A 13,743-nucleotide genomic window follows, 5' to 3' on the forward strand; every position below is an offset into this window, starting at 1 on the left:
GCTTCACTCTGAATCCTCAACCACGGAGGAACTGGCTATCTTACCTCTAAGTGACGGAACACAACATGGTGATGATGAACTGGATCTACGTAGATCTAGCCCTACAATATGGGAACATTCTGAGAATATTACTGGAATTACTTCTCGGAGATTGTTCGCTAAAACATAGTCATGTATTCGCGAAGCGGTGTTTGAAAAAATTACCCTTCTGTTTTTACCGCCATTGTGTTTTGGGTGGAGGAGGAAAGGCACTGGGTGTATAAAAATTGTAATTCAGTTAACTGAAGCATGAAGAAGGAGTGAATGAAACTGACAAAATGATAAAAATTGTCGAGGCTGCGTGAAATTATGACTGTCACTCGACCTAGCACAATTTTACATTAAATTTTTGATACTTGGACTGGGTTGCACCATCTTACTTTGACTTTGACAAACGTCAAACTCCATACAAAAACACCGACCATCGTTATACTAGTTACGGTCAAAGTTAGGTGGCGCAGCTCAGCCTTAGTAACATCCGTCACAAAATATGATCGCTTTTAAGGAATGATCATGATAACGAACTTAAAAAAATAGGATTGCCTTCAAACTTTCATAATTGTTTCACCTGACCCCTTTAAGACTCATGCTACTAAGATAATGTACCCTACCCCATACTTTTCGTAGATTTAATTTTTCGCGGTTTAAGCTTGAAAAGTTTACATTAACAGCCTAACAGGCAGGTAACGAGGTACTTATTACCAACATTGGAATATATTTAGAAAATTGCAACTACGTATTGGCTCGGACTGTACAAGAAATGTCTTACTCCAATATCATGTCCACAAAAACTAGATTAAATATGGCTTACATAGCGGATCTCATCAAAAGTAGATTGGTCATTACAAGGAGATTACTAACGTCTCATGATTAATGTGTTTACTTTGCATTAAATATGATTGGTTTTGTGTAGGTATTAGACTTACAAAGTTAATGTACTTCATAATATTACCTTCTGTAATTGAGTTGTAATAGCAAATTGGCAAGAATTTTAATATCTTCATAACCTTACTGGAAGTTTAAGTAGTATCTTTAAAAAAAGATTGTAAAAAGTACACACATAAAATACGATGAATTGTGTGAAATCCACTTCACAAGACATTCTCCGTTTAACTCCATTCTCCTCCGGCCAGTCAAAGAAAGTCTTTACTAATAGACAAACTTTAATTCTATTACATATTCAACCGGTTAACTGTAATTTCAGCTAGATAAATTAGTAAAATTTGAAAAAGCGGTTTTCTTGCATGGGAATCAAATTCACAACCTTTCGTTTGCCAGACGACTACCTCTCACCCTCTCGTAATGTGCCTGTATCCCAATGGGATATGAGTATACGAATGGGTATAAATATGTATGTATGGGATATCCCACACATATTTAGAAATGGTGTAACGAGACAGGGACTAAAAAGCGACGTAACTATGCATTAATGAAATTAAACGTAACCTACGAGTAAATCTAAGCTCCACGTCTCTTGTTACAGAGCCTGGAAGACAGAGAAAAAAGGCACTCGTTTCACAAGGAGCAGCTGGCTCGGGAACACCGGTACCTCAGACGGCGGCTCGCGCAACTGCACGCGGCGCCGTGCGAGTTGAATGCGCGCGCGCTGGCCGACGCGCTGCCGCACGCGCATAGCACGCGTGCGGACTCGCTGTCCTCGCTGGAGTCGTCGTCGGGAGTGTCCACAGCGGAGCGGTCGCCGTCGTCAGTCTCGGAAAGTGGTGAGTGGATTTTTTTTTATATTAACGCCCGTATTCACAAACATTACTATGAAAGTGTTCGTTTCGTTTCGTTAGTTTCAGCCAAATGACGTCCACTGCTGGACAAAGGCCTCCCCCAAGGTTTTCCACAATGAACGGTCCTGCGCTGCCCGCATCCATGAAAGTGTGCGTGATCGCAAAGGGTCAGATACGAACCAATCACAGAACTCTATTCAACGCTGTGCGTTCAATTTTCTGCTTCACTTAAGCAAGCATCGTTTGTGAATACGGGTGTTAATGTCCTATGTCCCCTAGATGGGGCAGAGGGCGTCCACAACAGTCCTTCATCGCGTTCGGTCTGTAGCTTTGATTGTGATCAGTGGTCAAGCCAAGATCAAGGAAAACGTCCTGCGGTGGGTGAGGTCGAAAGCTCAGAAAAATCCTAACAAGGCCAGGTTTTTCCCGGGACTTCGCTTGCGTTTAACGGACTCCTGTTTCATCTCTTTTGGGGTGAATTTTGGGAAATCCTTTAAAAACGGATCCGTCGTAATAGGTATTAATACAACCTGGTTCAAATTGAAGCAGCAACCTACAATAAGTAAGTTAAGTTGAACTTTTGATTCTGTGAACATGTGACTTAATCACAGTAAAAATTCTATATTGCGTTTTGATAGCATACAAAAAGTATTTTAACCGTCATGTGGCGTGGCCCAATTAGGTACCGGTTTCAGGTTATCCAAAAATCATCGCGAAATGTAAAACCCAAGTAGCCTAGCGTGGCGTCCTTGCAAAAAGTGGGATCACGCGAGCTGTCATTCACATTTTATAGCCCTACAAAATCTGACATTAACGCCCTTCTATTATTATCGTTATTACATTAGCGGGAAACAAAGGAACGAGATTGCGTTACCACAAAACGCGGATTCGATTAAATATGGGTCGGTGGTCCACTCTGAAAATCATTTATTTTTACATGCCTCACATCTATCACTCTCGCTCCTGCCAAGATCTTAGTAAGAGTGAAAGAGATGGATACGGTCGACACTGAAATCGCTAGCCAGAGTTGGGTCCTAGCTTCCAGTTTGACGTGCCGATTTCTCAACGCTACTCAATTTGGGTCTCTATGGACATAGGAGAGTGATCGAATCGGTACCCGAATCTTGGTAGTGCGTAGGCATATAACGTGATGCGTACAGTAGGTAGACCTGCTTGGTTAAATCTTTATGTACCGTCCTAATTATAGCCTGACCAGGAACATAAAAACCCTCGCCATGTTGCGGAAAACTAATGGTACTAATTTCTTTTAATGGCAACAGTAACTGAAAACTTCATTTACATGTCACCTTGCATGTCAGTCTATTGTTGTCAAAGTGTAAACAAACTTTATTTTAAATGTTTGCAATTGATTTTGTGAATTAAATTGCTAAAATATATTTATAGTCGTGAAAGAAAAGTGGTTCACGATGTGTTAATGTATTTGTCGAAGAGAAATATTAAGGGTTCGGACAATATTTTCATTGAATAATGTTTCCGACAAAGGTTGTCAAATTGACTGACATGTTTATCGTATAGTACAGTCCACTATGAAAATTAGCTGTAGTCTGTTTCAACTACCTATTTTAAAGTTTTTTGTCACTTTCTAAGTTTTGAATTTTATGGAATTGGAAAAGAAGTACCGAGTTTGAAGCGTTCATGAGCAGACATTGCAGTTGAATATTCAAGTTCTGAATTTGATTATTGATGAATAATAAAATAAATCCTACTAGCTCCATTGCTGGTGTCATTTAATTTATTTAAACCAGGTTACCTTTAATAATATTTTTCGTTAATTTATGAAAATATCAAATTAGCCCGTAATCCTGAATCCTGATACCTACTTAAAAGCCTATTAATTTAACACATGTACGACTGTACTCAGTGTTGCACTATCAAATGCAATTGAAGCGCCTCTATGCCAGGGTTTTTATGTTCCTGGTCAGGCTATAATTTCCTTAGAGTTTATTTTATCATGACCATAGAGATCTAGAAAGATGCCAACTCATGCACTGAGTTCGAAACCCAGTCAATTGCATGGCACATTGCTGTCGCGAGCAATGTGTTCTGTTTTTGGGCATATTGCTACGACGCTGGCCACGCCCCGTTTTCACATCTCTCTTTAGTTTTTGTGATCTGTGATCATAACTGATCGAGCTACACATTGAAAAATAGTTTTAATCATTTAAATGGACAACAAGAAGCAGTATTATTTCTTAGCATATTTCGGTCTTCGAATGAAGCATCGACAGCAAGTCTATTAGATGTATAAACAAGAGATAACAAAATAAATTGGTGATCTAAAATGTCATAGGTATTCGTACTTACAAAATATTTTATCAAATAAGTAAGCGAACAACAAAGAATATAAAGTTACTAAGCAAATCAGCCAATTCCAGTATCCTTCTCAATTTATAAAAAACATCTTAGCCCAACTACTTTATGAGTTCGGGAATTTGTGTCATAATACCGTCTAAGGTAATACGAAACGGGCCTCTATTTCGCTCCGCAGGGGAAGGCCCAGCCTACATTGTTACCTTTTATTTATGCATTAACTTTTGCAATTTAACTGTCACCCGCACACACAGCGGACGGACGTAATTCGTCCATTGTGGGGCAGGGGAAGTTTTTCCTTGGTGGGCATTGTGCCCGACGGATTGATATGGAAAGCAAGGTTTTATGGCCCGAATTAATAGTGGCTTAATAGTAAAGGGCATAGTAGGCTCATGCCCGTTTTCACCATCAATCCCTAATTCATAAGTGACTCCTAAGGTAACAAATAACAGGAATTTTGTTTTCATAGGGGTCACTTCAAAATTAGGGATTGACGATGAAAACGGGCATCATATTCCTATTTTTAAGCCAACCTATTTTCTACCGAAATATTGAGGGCCTCATCCGCCTCATAGTTACTCTAGCTAGTATCTAGAAAGCTAGGTAGAGCATAAAGAGGCTATAAAAGCTATGTCATGTGACAATATTCAACTATTAGCTCTAAATATCAAGCTAGACTTTCGTATAGTTAAGGTAGCATTCGCCAATCTTCCGATTACCGTGATGTTACATAAGAATTAGCAATTTAGCATTATTAACAATTTGCGTGGTTGAGGATTCCGGGTGAAGCTCGCTTCCATTTTCGGCCATAATCGTCTCGTGCCATCAGGTGAGATACAGGCCAAGAGCTTCCTCGTTGTGGATAAAAAAACTCGTAATTGAAATAAATTCAATTATCTCACCAGTTATTTACATAATCAATTGAGCTGGGACCACCGCTAGTCTTGTATTAATTTATCGATTTCAATAAATTTTACTTAATTCAGACCTGCTGATCCAGCCAAAGCCTTTGACTGACTCTATCTCCACAACAAATGCGCCTACCCAATCCAACCCAACTGTGGTTTTATCGAGCGAATAAATAGTAGTTGGGGCGATTAACCGTGTCATTAGGTGGGTTTATTCCGCATATAATTCGGCGATGTTTATGATGACCTATCGAGCCTGTAGCCAGTTTGCCGGGATGGGGGCAGTAAAAATAAATATTTGCATTCGAATGTTTAGCTTTAGGATAAGCGAGGGTTCCCGCACTTCCCGCGACTGTCACGCTGAGAAGGCTGTGATCGGAACATTTATATTTAGGGTTACCATGTGCGTGGGCGAAAGTCCTGAAAGCCGGACAAAAACAGGAGAAATTGTGGATAAAGATTTAAATAAGAAATCCCAGCGTTGGTTAGGTAAAGGCAAGAGCACATATAGACCTCAGATACCGAATTGTTAAGAATGATATGCCTGTATTTTTAACAGTGATACCGATCCAATTAAAAATAAATGAGCTAGTATTTGAATACATCCATTTTTTGTATGGATGGTCCTATGATGGTCCCAGGTACATACACCTTTACCAAAAATAAATTTTCTTCCTGTCACAAGTTAAACAACTGATCGGATATGGAGACATGTTTCTTGTTAATATAGGTTGTTGTATTTGAACACTTAGACATTCATTTTCACGATCCTTTCAGATTTCAGACATTCTTTTTAACTTGAAGGTGCTTAATGTAGAAAAAAAATACCGGACAAAAACCTAACAATCCGGACGCGTCCGCCCAAACCCGGACGCATGGCAACCTCTCCCGTGCGTCCGTAACGCCGTGATCGGATCATTTACATGTACATACTTTTAACAGGGCCAGCTTTCTCTTTGTTGCTGCACTGGGGTATGCAAATTTAGTGTTATGGCCGATATAATAACTTTTTATATGGAGTGACGAGGTTTTTTCATAGACTTGGAAGGCGGTTCATGTTTTGGAAGTGTTTTCTCTTGTTGGTCGGCTATAACGGTTTTCGCGTAGGTAAATTGAAATTTTGATGGTGTATTTCGTAAAATCTTTTCGTTCGGTAAATAAAGTTTCCATTAAATTATCCATAGTAATATACATATATTTTTTTAAATATGCTTATAGTAATGTCGTAACTTTTTACGATAGCGTAACGTAATGATGAAAAGTATTGATTTAACTACAATTACATACAGACAATCTCAAAAAACACTGTCTTCGCTCTGGGTTCTCTGAAAGAAATATTTTCTTAGCGATGAGACCGTAAATTTTGAGTAAAGAGTAACTTATAAAATAATCTATTATCTCCAACTAAAGTTGAAAAAAATTGTTTCATTAAAGTGATCATTATGAATGTCACAACTCTATCCAAACACAGTACTATCCTGAAATAATAACTGGCAAAAGCCAGTCAAACAGACCTCAAATGATACATTAATGGCATTTGCCAGTCCATTACAATGGCCACCGCCGGGGCGCACGTAAGCGATGGCCGATGCTCTTTTCGCGCCGGTTTAGGTATTGATCAGCTTATGTGCATAGATTGAATCAATTAATGCACCATCAGTTCATGCCGGTAGGGCTGCCTCGATTATCATGAATAGGCGATTGTGTATTCCAAACTTTATTGCGCGGAGAAAACAAGACATACGAGGTACTGAAAGGCAAATATAATGTAGGTAAATATAAATTAAAATTATATTAAAATAATTTGTCTATGTTACAAAAAATATTGTATTCTACAGTTATTTTACTTACGTCCAATTCATTTGACACCAGACCTAGAGTGTGGATTTTTTTAATTTATTAAATTTAATCCATAAACACCTTAGCTTTTAAAGCTATAAAATGGATTGAATGCGCCTCAAGTTCAATTAATTTGAATCAGAATTTGAAACTGTTACAAAGAAATAAATAAAAGCCCAAGAGTGGCAACCCTAATGGTAGCACGTCGGGCGCGCACGCGTCACCTCACACACGCGATTACCGTAATGCGATTGTCGGCGGCGTCGGCGCAAGCGGCGAGCGGCGCGGCGAGCGAAAATGATACTTAGCCTAGGTAGTACAGACCACCGACTTTTAGTTGGCCGATAGTTGGGTCGGACTGTTAATCAGCATGGACACGTATGAAAGTGCGCACATTACACCGATTTGGTATCGGCCGATTCTTCATACAAATTAGAATCGGACCCAACTATCGGCCAACTAAAAGTCGTTGGTCTGCGCCTAGGCTTAATGGCGAAGACATAAACAACCGCGAAATATAATCTTACCACTGCACTGTGGTGTAAGTACATTCCATGAAGATGAATTCTTTTTTTATTAAAACGGGGAATCTCTTTATCTGCAAGTAATGATCAGGGAGGTGGAAGCGAGTTGCACCAGGTCAGATGGAGGTAGCTAGCTTAGACTCATCATCAACAGCCCTTTACAGTCCACTGCTGGACTATGAGCCTCCTCCACTATAGTGGAGGGATTTGCCATAATCTCCACGCTTGGCAGGCGGGTTGGAGATCGCAGTTTAAAAGATTGATGTTTGTCAGAGAGCGCTGCTGCCCGTTCTCTGTTTGATGTGTAGTCCCTAAGTCGCCTCTTACGACACCCGCGGGAAGAGTATGGGTTGGTGACAAATGTATTCTACTCTGCCGTCACCACACGGCGGCGCTTAGACTAGGTGGACCTAAACAAGCCCTACTGCCTAGGGAGCTGAAAATTTTACCTCCATTAGGAATCGAACTCGGATCCTCTAGGTCTGAGACAAGTGCTCTTACCACTACCTAGACCACAGAAGCAGTTAGAAAATTACAATGGACTGCACGTCAACCTAACACAAATTACAAGTAATATTCAATTGATTTTCAACCATAAAGCTCAATCAAAATCCCTCATTTTGTGTTGAGTTAATGCCCTATTAACTGTACCCCTGTGATCAAAATAAATCCTTCAATCAAAAGTTAATTCGCCGCGTTTCAAGTCGAAAACTCCGTCGTTTCTCTGATAGGTGTCGATAAATACCGCGACCCCTTGTCATTAAATCGCTCGGATGTAGAATCGCTAACGATTATGACGCCTCGAAACGAATAAGCAATCATGTGTACGCGCACGCGGGTCTGTTTGTTTGGGAAGACCTGGCGACAAGGAGGTAGTTTTGATGGAACTGTCTCATATTATGTATGATTTTAAAAAAATTAATGTGTCGTCCCAACGTTGTTGCCAAAAAAATTCTAGATATAGGCCAAACTGTGGAGCCGTAGTATTCCTTAGTGATCGAATCTGAATTGAAGAGATGATAGGAGAATCATAATAACTGATTATCTTCATAAGTGGCACTGAGCTGCTTATTAGCTCTAGGTCTAGATTTAATAGTTCGTAGATCTGACAGCCGTTGGGGCAGAAAAAATTTTTAGGACTAGAAGACGTAGTGTATGCAGGCAGGCTTGGCAAACCGAAAACCTTGTGAAGGTCGCGGAAAACTCTTGGATACCATGAAAATCCTTGGGGGAGGCCAAGTCCAGAAGTGGACGTTTGTGTTTCAAATGAAGTCTACATTACCCTCTCTATATCCTCGTCACTTCCATAATCAATTCAAGTTCCAACATCCACATTGTCGTATCCAGTCTGCTTACGCTCGCGTGGTCATTAGTGCGGTGATTTACTGGCGCAGCGGCTTATCGCTCCGCTCGCTCTCGCCGCCTCCGCTTTATTAATTACGACGAGCGTTCTTGGCGGTAGGAGCGTACCAGCGGAATGTACAGCACTGTTCGACTGCCGTGGAGTTTTATTGTTAGTTGTTACTTATCCGGCTTAATTAATCTAGTTCAGTGGGGCTAGTTAAACCAAAGGTCACACCTTAGTTACATTTACTCGATGGAAGAATCTGGATTTGCAATTATTATACCAGTACCTTTTTCTGGTCTATCCCTTCCCTCAAGAATATTTTAATTTAGACATCATTTACTATGATTACTATGAACCTATGGGGAAAAAAAAGCTGTCCCAAATAAAATACTAGCTTATGCCCGCGGCTTCACCCGCGTGAAATTTCGTTTGTCACAGATCATCATAAATTATAGCCTATATGTTATTCTGGGTTATAAACAGTAATACTGTAAAGTTTCATCAAAATCCGTTCATTAGTTTTTGCATGAAAGAGTAACAAACATCCAGACATCCAAACTTTCGCGTTTATAATATTAGTAGGATTCAAACAAGATGGAAGAATCAGCAGTTCATATCCTTAAAAATACAGGCTCTGCAAGAATGGCGGACAGTTACCTAATACCTGTAATAAAGTCTACAATCTACATACATACCTACTTCCCGTCAAAGATTAAATGTCTCATTCTTATAAAACTTCAGGGCACAACTAGAGATGTGAATCTTTATACGGGTTATAAAATCAGTCTCACTCATACAGTTATTCCTGTTTTGATGAAGACGTAACATGTGCCATAAAGATTATCTGGAGGCGCAGGCGAAACTCGTTCCCTTTTATGAACAGTATATTTCATACCGAAAGTAATAATACAGCCGGGCCTTTGTTAGAATAAACAAATATCTGGAACAATTTATGTGGTCGTTTGATATATTGTTCAAATAAATCAGAACGGGTCTATTTTCAGCGACCACTTTGCATTTTTATCGTGGAATTTTTAGGTTCTCCCGCCATTTGCTCGGATTTTTCGCGGATTAATTCAGTTTTAATTACATTTTCTTATTTGATAACGACGTTGTTTTAATCGGGATGATTAATGGTTTAGTATTTTGATTTATTGTTCGACAGTTTTGGGCTTGACTCGGATAATCCAATCGTGACATGACTAGCAAAGTAAATAAATAACACCAAACACAAGGGTTCGCATACTTGGGTGTCAAACCCAAAACTTGATACAAAAATTATGTAAGATTACTTGAAAGAATCATAAGTAAGTTCCATTTTATAATAAAGCCCTAAAGTCATACATAAATAAATAAATACCTCACTCTACCAAAAAAGAAAACCAAACGTAATAAACAATTTGCAAATCCCACATTCCCGAATTCAATTCGCCGAATCCTCTCAAATATGTATTCAAATGTTTGTCAACGCGTGCGGTCGCGGTACAGAACAAATAAATTAACGCGAACCTCAAACCTGGGCCCAAAAACTCGCAAACAATACATCCGCAATCGCCACTAATCTTAATGTGCGGTACCGTGCGCGCCTGATAAGCCCCTTCTTATCAGCGAGAGGGTGAGGGCCACAGTGTAAATGAAAGCAGTAGTAAAATAAAAAATAATAATAATAATAAATATCCTTAGACATTTTACACTGCGCTTCTAGTCCCAAACTAAGCAAAGCTTGTACTATGGGTACTAGACAACGGATATAAACATACTTAAATACTTTTTTTTTGTAAATACTTACTTATTATACATAGAAAACACCCAGCCCAATACAAACAAATATGTTCATGCACACAAATGTTTGTACTGTGCGGGAATCGAACCCGCTACCTCCGGAATAGTAGTCCGTTTCGAACCACTACACCAAACGGCCGACAAAGTAGAGTAACGCCCGTATTCACAAACATTACTATGAGGTCTCACAATGCTCGTAGACGCACATGGTGACACACGAACCTATCATGGAGCTCTATTCAACGCTGTGCGTTCGATTTGCTGCTTCACTTAAGCAAGCACCGTTTTTTAATACGGGCGTAAAAGTAAAACGTCAATAATAGTTTTCAAAAGGATTCAAAGACAAGATTTTTCTAAAGGCCGCTACACTAAGCTATACTTGTGTCGCGGCAACCTTAACAAAACTGGTATTCTTAATATTCGTCTACTTTACTGAAAACCTATTTATTTATTTATTTATTAAAGACGCAAAACAGATTACAATTAAGGTTTCACAAATTATATAGCAAGTAAGCTTATGGACTAAATTGTAACCTAACAACATGCATCCTATAAAGTATAGGTTAATAATGAATGTTACATCAAAACTTCAAAAACTCAGTTTACATTTTACGTTTTACAGAAAATTAAGATGTTAATTAATATAATATTATGTGTGTGAGAGTGAGAATAGTGAAAGAGGAAAATAAGATAAGATTGTTAAGTGCATGGTTCTAGTCCTATTCTAAGTGCATGGTTTTTTAACCGAAAGACGTTCATTGCTGGACAAAGTCCCCAATGTTACCACAAAGACCGATCCACATTAAGGTGCTTTCCATTACCATCGACCGTGGGTCCACTGAGTGGAAGGGCTTGCTCACGACATTGCGTTTTTCGGTCAGTCATCGCCACGTGGCCTGACGTCGTTTGGCTGAATTGAGAGTGTATAAAAGCTGACAAACTTGTAAGAAAACCTAAACACTTCTCATAAATGGCGTAAAGGCGATTGCGATTCAGCTACGCTTAGTGCAGTGATCGCAAGTCTGTGACTGTAAATGTGTCATCTTCTCTACTTTTTACTACCTATCACTTTACTGTTGCGGCCTTACATGTATGGAGAGGTTTTTCCAAACATCGCTACACTGTGGAGCGACGCAGCCCTGCTAATTACCACAACTATCCAAGTTTAATTAGGTCGGAACCTTCTGTCTAATGTAGCGGTGGGAATTATGACACCGTGCACGAGATCAACTTGGCTTACAATCGGGACGTGCGAAGATTCACTTACTATTTACTGCTGCTGGAGTTGATAGGAAATAATTTAAATTATTACACAGAGTGTTTTCTATTGTAATAGAGAATAGTGCTGTTCATTGCTCGATTTTATGCTAATTTTTCTTAAATATAAGTGTCCTAATTTACTCGTTCTCCTAACAAAAGTACAGTCAGAGTTATAGTTCGGCAGTACAGAGAAGTATAATTGATAATTAATCACATTGAATAGATAATTTTGATATTTAACGCAATTGTATTGTTTTTGTTGCAATTACAGTCAGTGTAAAATAGTTCTCGACACCAAAAGTAACAAAAACGTTGACAGACACAGACTTATTCCAATTTTTTGCCTGATTTGTGAGTCACGAACTATTTGAGGCAGATTGAACCATATACTTGTCGTACCTACCTACCTACCAATACATATGTATTGATGATAATAACGATGAAATATAATAAAATAGTACAAGAAATCACCGCGTCCCTTTCCCCACGCACCGTGTGGGCACACCGTAAATCGCACGAAAACTATCGCACACGATAGCCCAAACAATGTCGGCGTAGAGCACCCGCATCCGAGTACAAGATGCCTGATAGTAGGTCGTCGGCCCTAATGCGGGGCAATCACGGAATAGGGCTGGGACGGTACGGATATAGGGATAATTAAATACAGTTTATAACCGAACTAGATAAAATAAGTGCCGAAAAGGCGCTCATAGTATCCGAGAACAAGATGCCAGATAGTAGGTCGTCGGCCCGAATGCGGGGCAATCACGGAATAGGGATGGGACGGTACGGATATAGGGATAATTAAATGGGTATTAGCAGAAATATTGACACAGTTACAGCGTATAAAATAAGTGCCGAAAAGGCGCCTTTAGTATCCGAGAACAAGATGCCAGATAGTAAGTTCGTCGGCCCGTCGTAATCATGGAATAGGGATGGGACGGTACGGATATAGAGACAATTAAATAGGTATTAGTTACAAACATTATTGACACAAGGACAGATAAAACTAACCAAAAGAAAGTAATCCTATGTTGACTTTTCAGTCAGCTTGATCCACGCTCAAAGTCGGTGTATTGAATTTTCAAATATTTTTTCTTATGATAGTTGGGCTTAACGTCAATGTGCATAGAAAAACTATTGTTTAAAACGAATGTGTACCTAAGTTCGACAGAAGACTCACATGTTTTCCCAGTACAATCGTTTTTCAGGAGAATCCATTGCGTACCTAATCTGCACCATAAACTGCAAATGTTAATGTTTCAGTCAGATCCTTTAGTTTAGAGTTTAGATGATCCACTCTCAATCCTTTGGACTATAGAATCATTGTTCAGGTTCACTCACCAATGTAAAAAATACTTATCTAAAACCAAGTCAGACAAAAGAGACTCTACAACTTCATTCCCTACATTTAATGGCTTTTAACTGGAAACTTTCTCGTTAAATCAACACTAGACCTTACCCTCAATACGCGACTATTCCCACCGCTGCAACTCCTGTGTCCAGGATCTACAGCTTGACTGCCAATAAAAACCCAACCAATAAAGGTCAAGTTTGTCCCGAGGGAAAGTTAAACTGTTAAACCTCAATAGTATAATTGATATCCCTATAGGTCTTATAGCTATCTTTTTCGTAAATACTGCATTTGCTAGGTATAAACCTATGCTTATTGCATCCCATGCCTAGCAGAAACACAGCAACCTGTTTCAAACGTGACCGGCGCGAGTTCACCGAAGGACAAGGCTTCTATTGCAGAACATCTAGACTCTAGATAGCGGATATTTTTAGCCTAGGGTAAAGGGGGCGATAACCTGATGGATGAAATGTTTGCTTTAACTCTCCTTAGATTGAGTGATTTATGATTTATCAACATGTCATATTAAAATATCAAAATCAAATAAAATTCGCTAAAATAATGTTTTATATGCCATATTTCTTAAAGTTGTCAATGCTTATACCTACTAAAACATTTATTT

The 13,743-nt window shown here is 39.2% G+C and overlaps 1 protein-coding gene across 1 annotated transcript in view; it reads left to right on the forward strand.

Annotated features, from left to right (window-relative positions):
• Positions 1 to 1,522: 1,522 nt before the first annotated feature.
• The window catches only part of LOC114354082 (max dimerization protein 4-like), a gene marked incomplete at its 5' end in the record, with an annotated part of 32,548 nt that continues 20,327 nt past the window's right edge, over positions 1,523 to 13,743 (forward strand). Inside the window, one exon of the mRNA XM_028306334.1 lies at positions 1,523 to 1,760. Coding sequence (XP_028162135.1) covers positions 1,523 to 1,760 — 238 coding nt within the window. The remainder of the gene's footprint in view (positions 1,761 to 13,743) is intronic.

The sequence above is a fragment of the Ostrinia furnacalis genome, unplaced genomic scaffold (genome assembly GCF_004193835.3).
Source record: "Ostrinia furnacalis isolate ACB-3 unplaced genomic scaffold, ASM419383v2 OfSCF1914, whole genome shotgun sequence".
NCBI classification, from domain to species: Eukaryota; Metazoa; Arthropoda; class Insecta; order Lepidoptera; family Crambidae; genus Ostrinia; species Ostrinia furnacalis.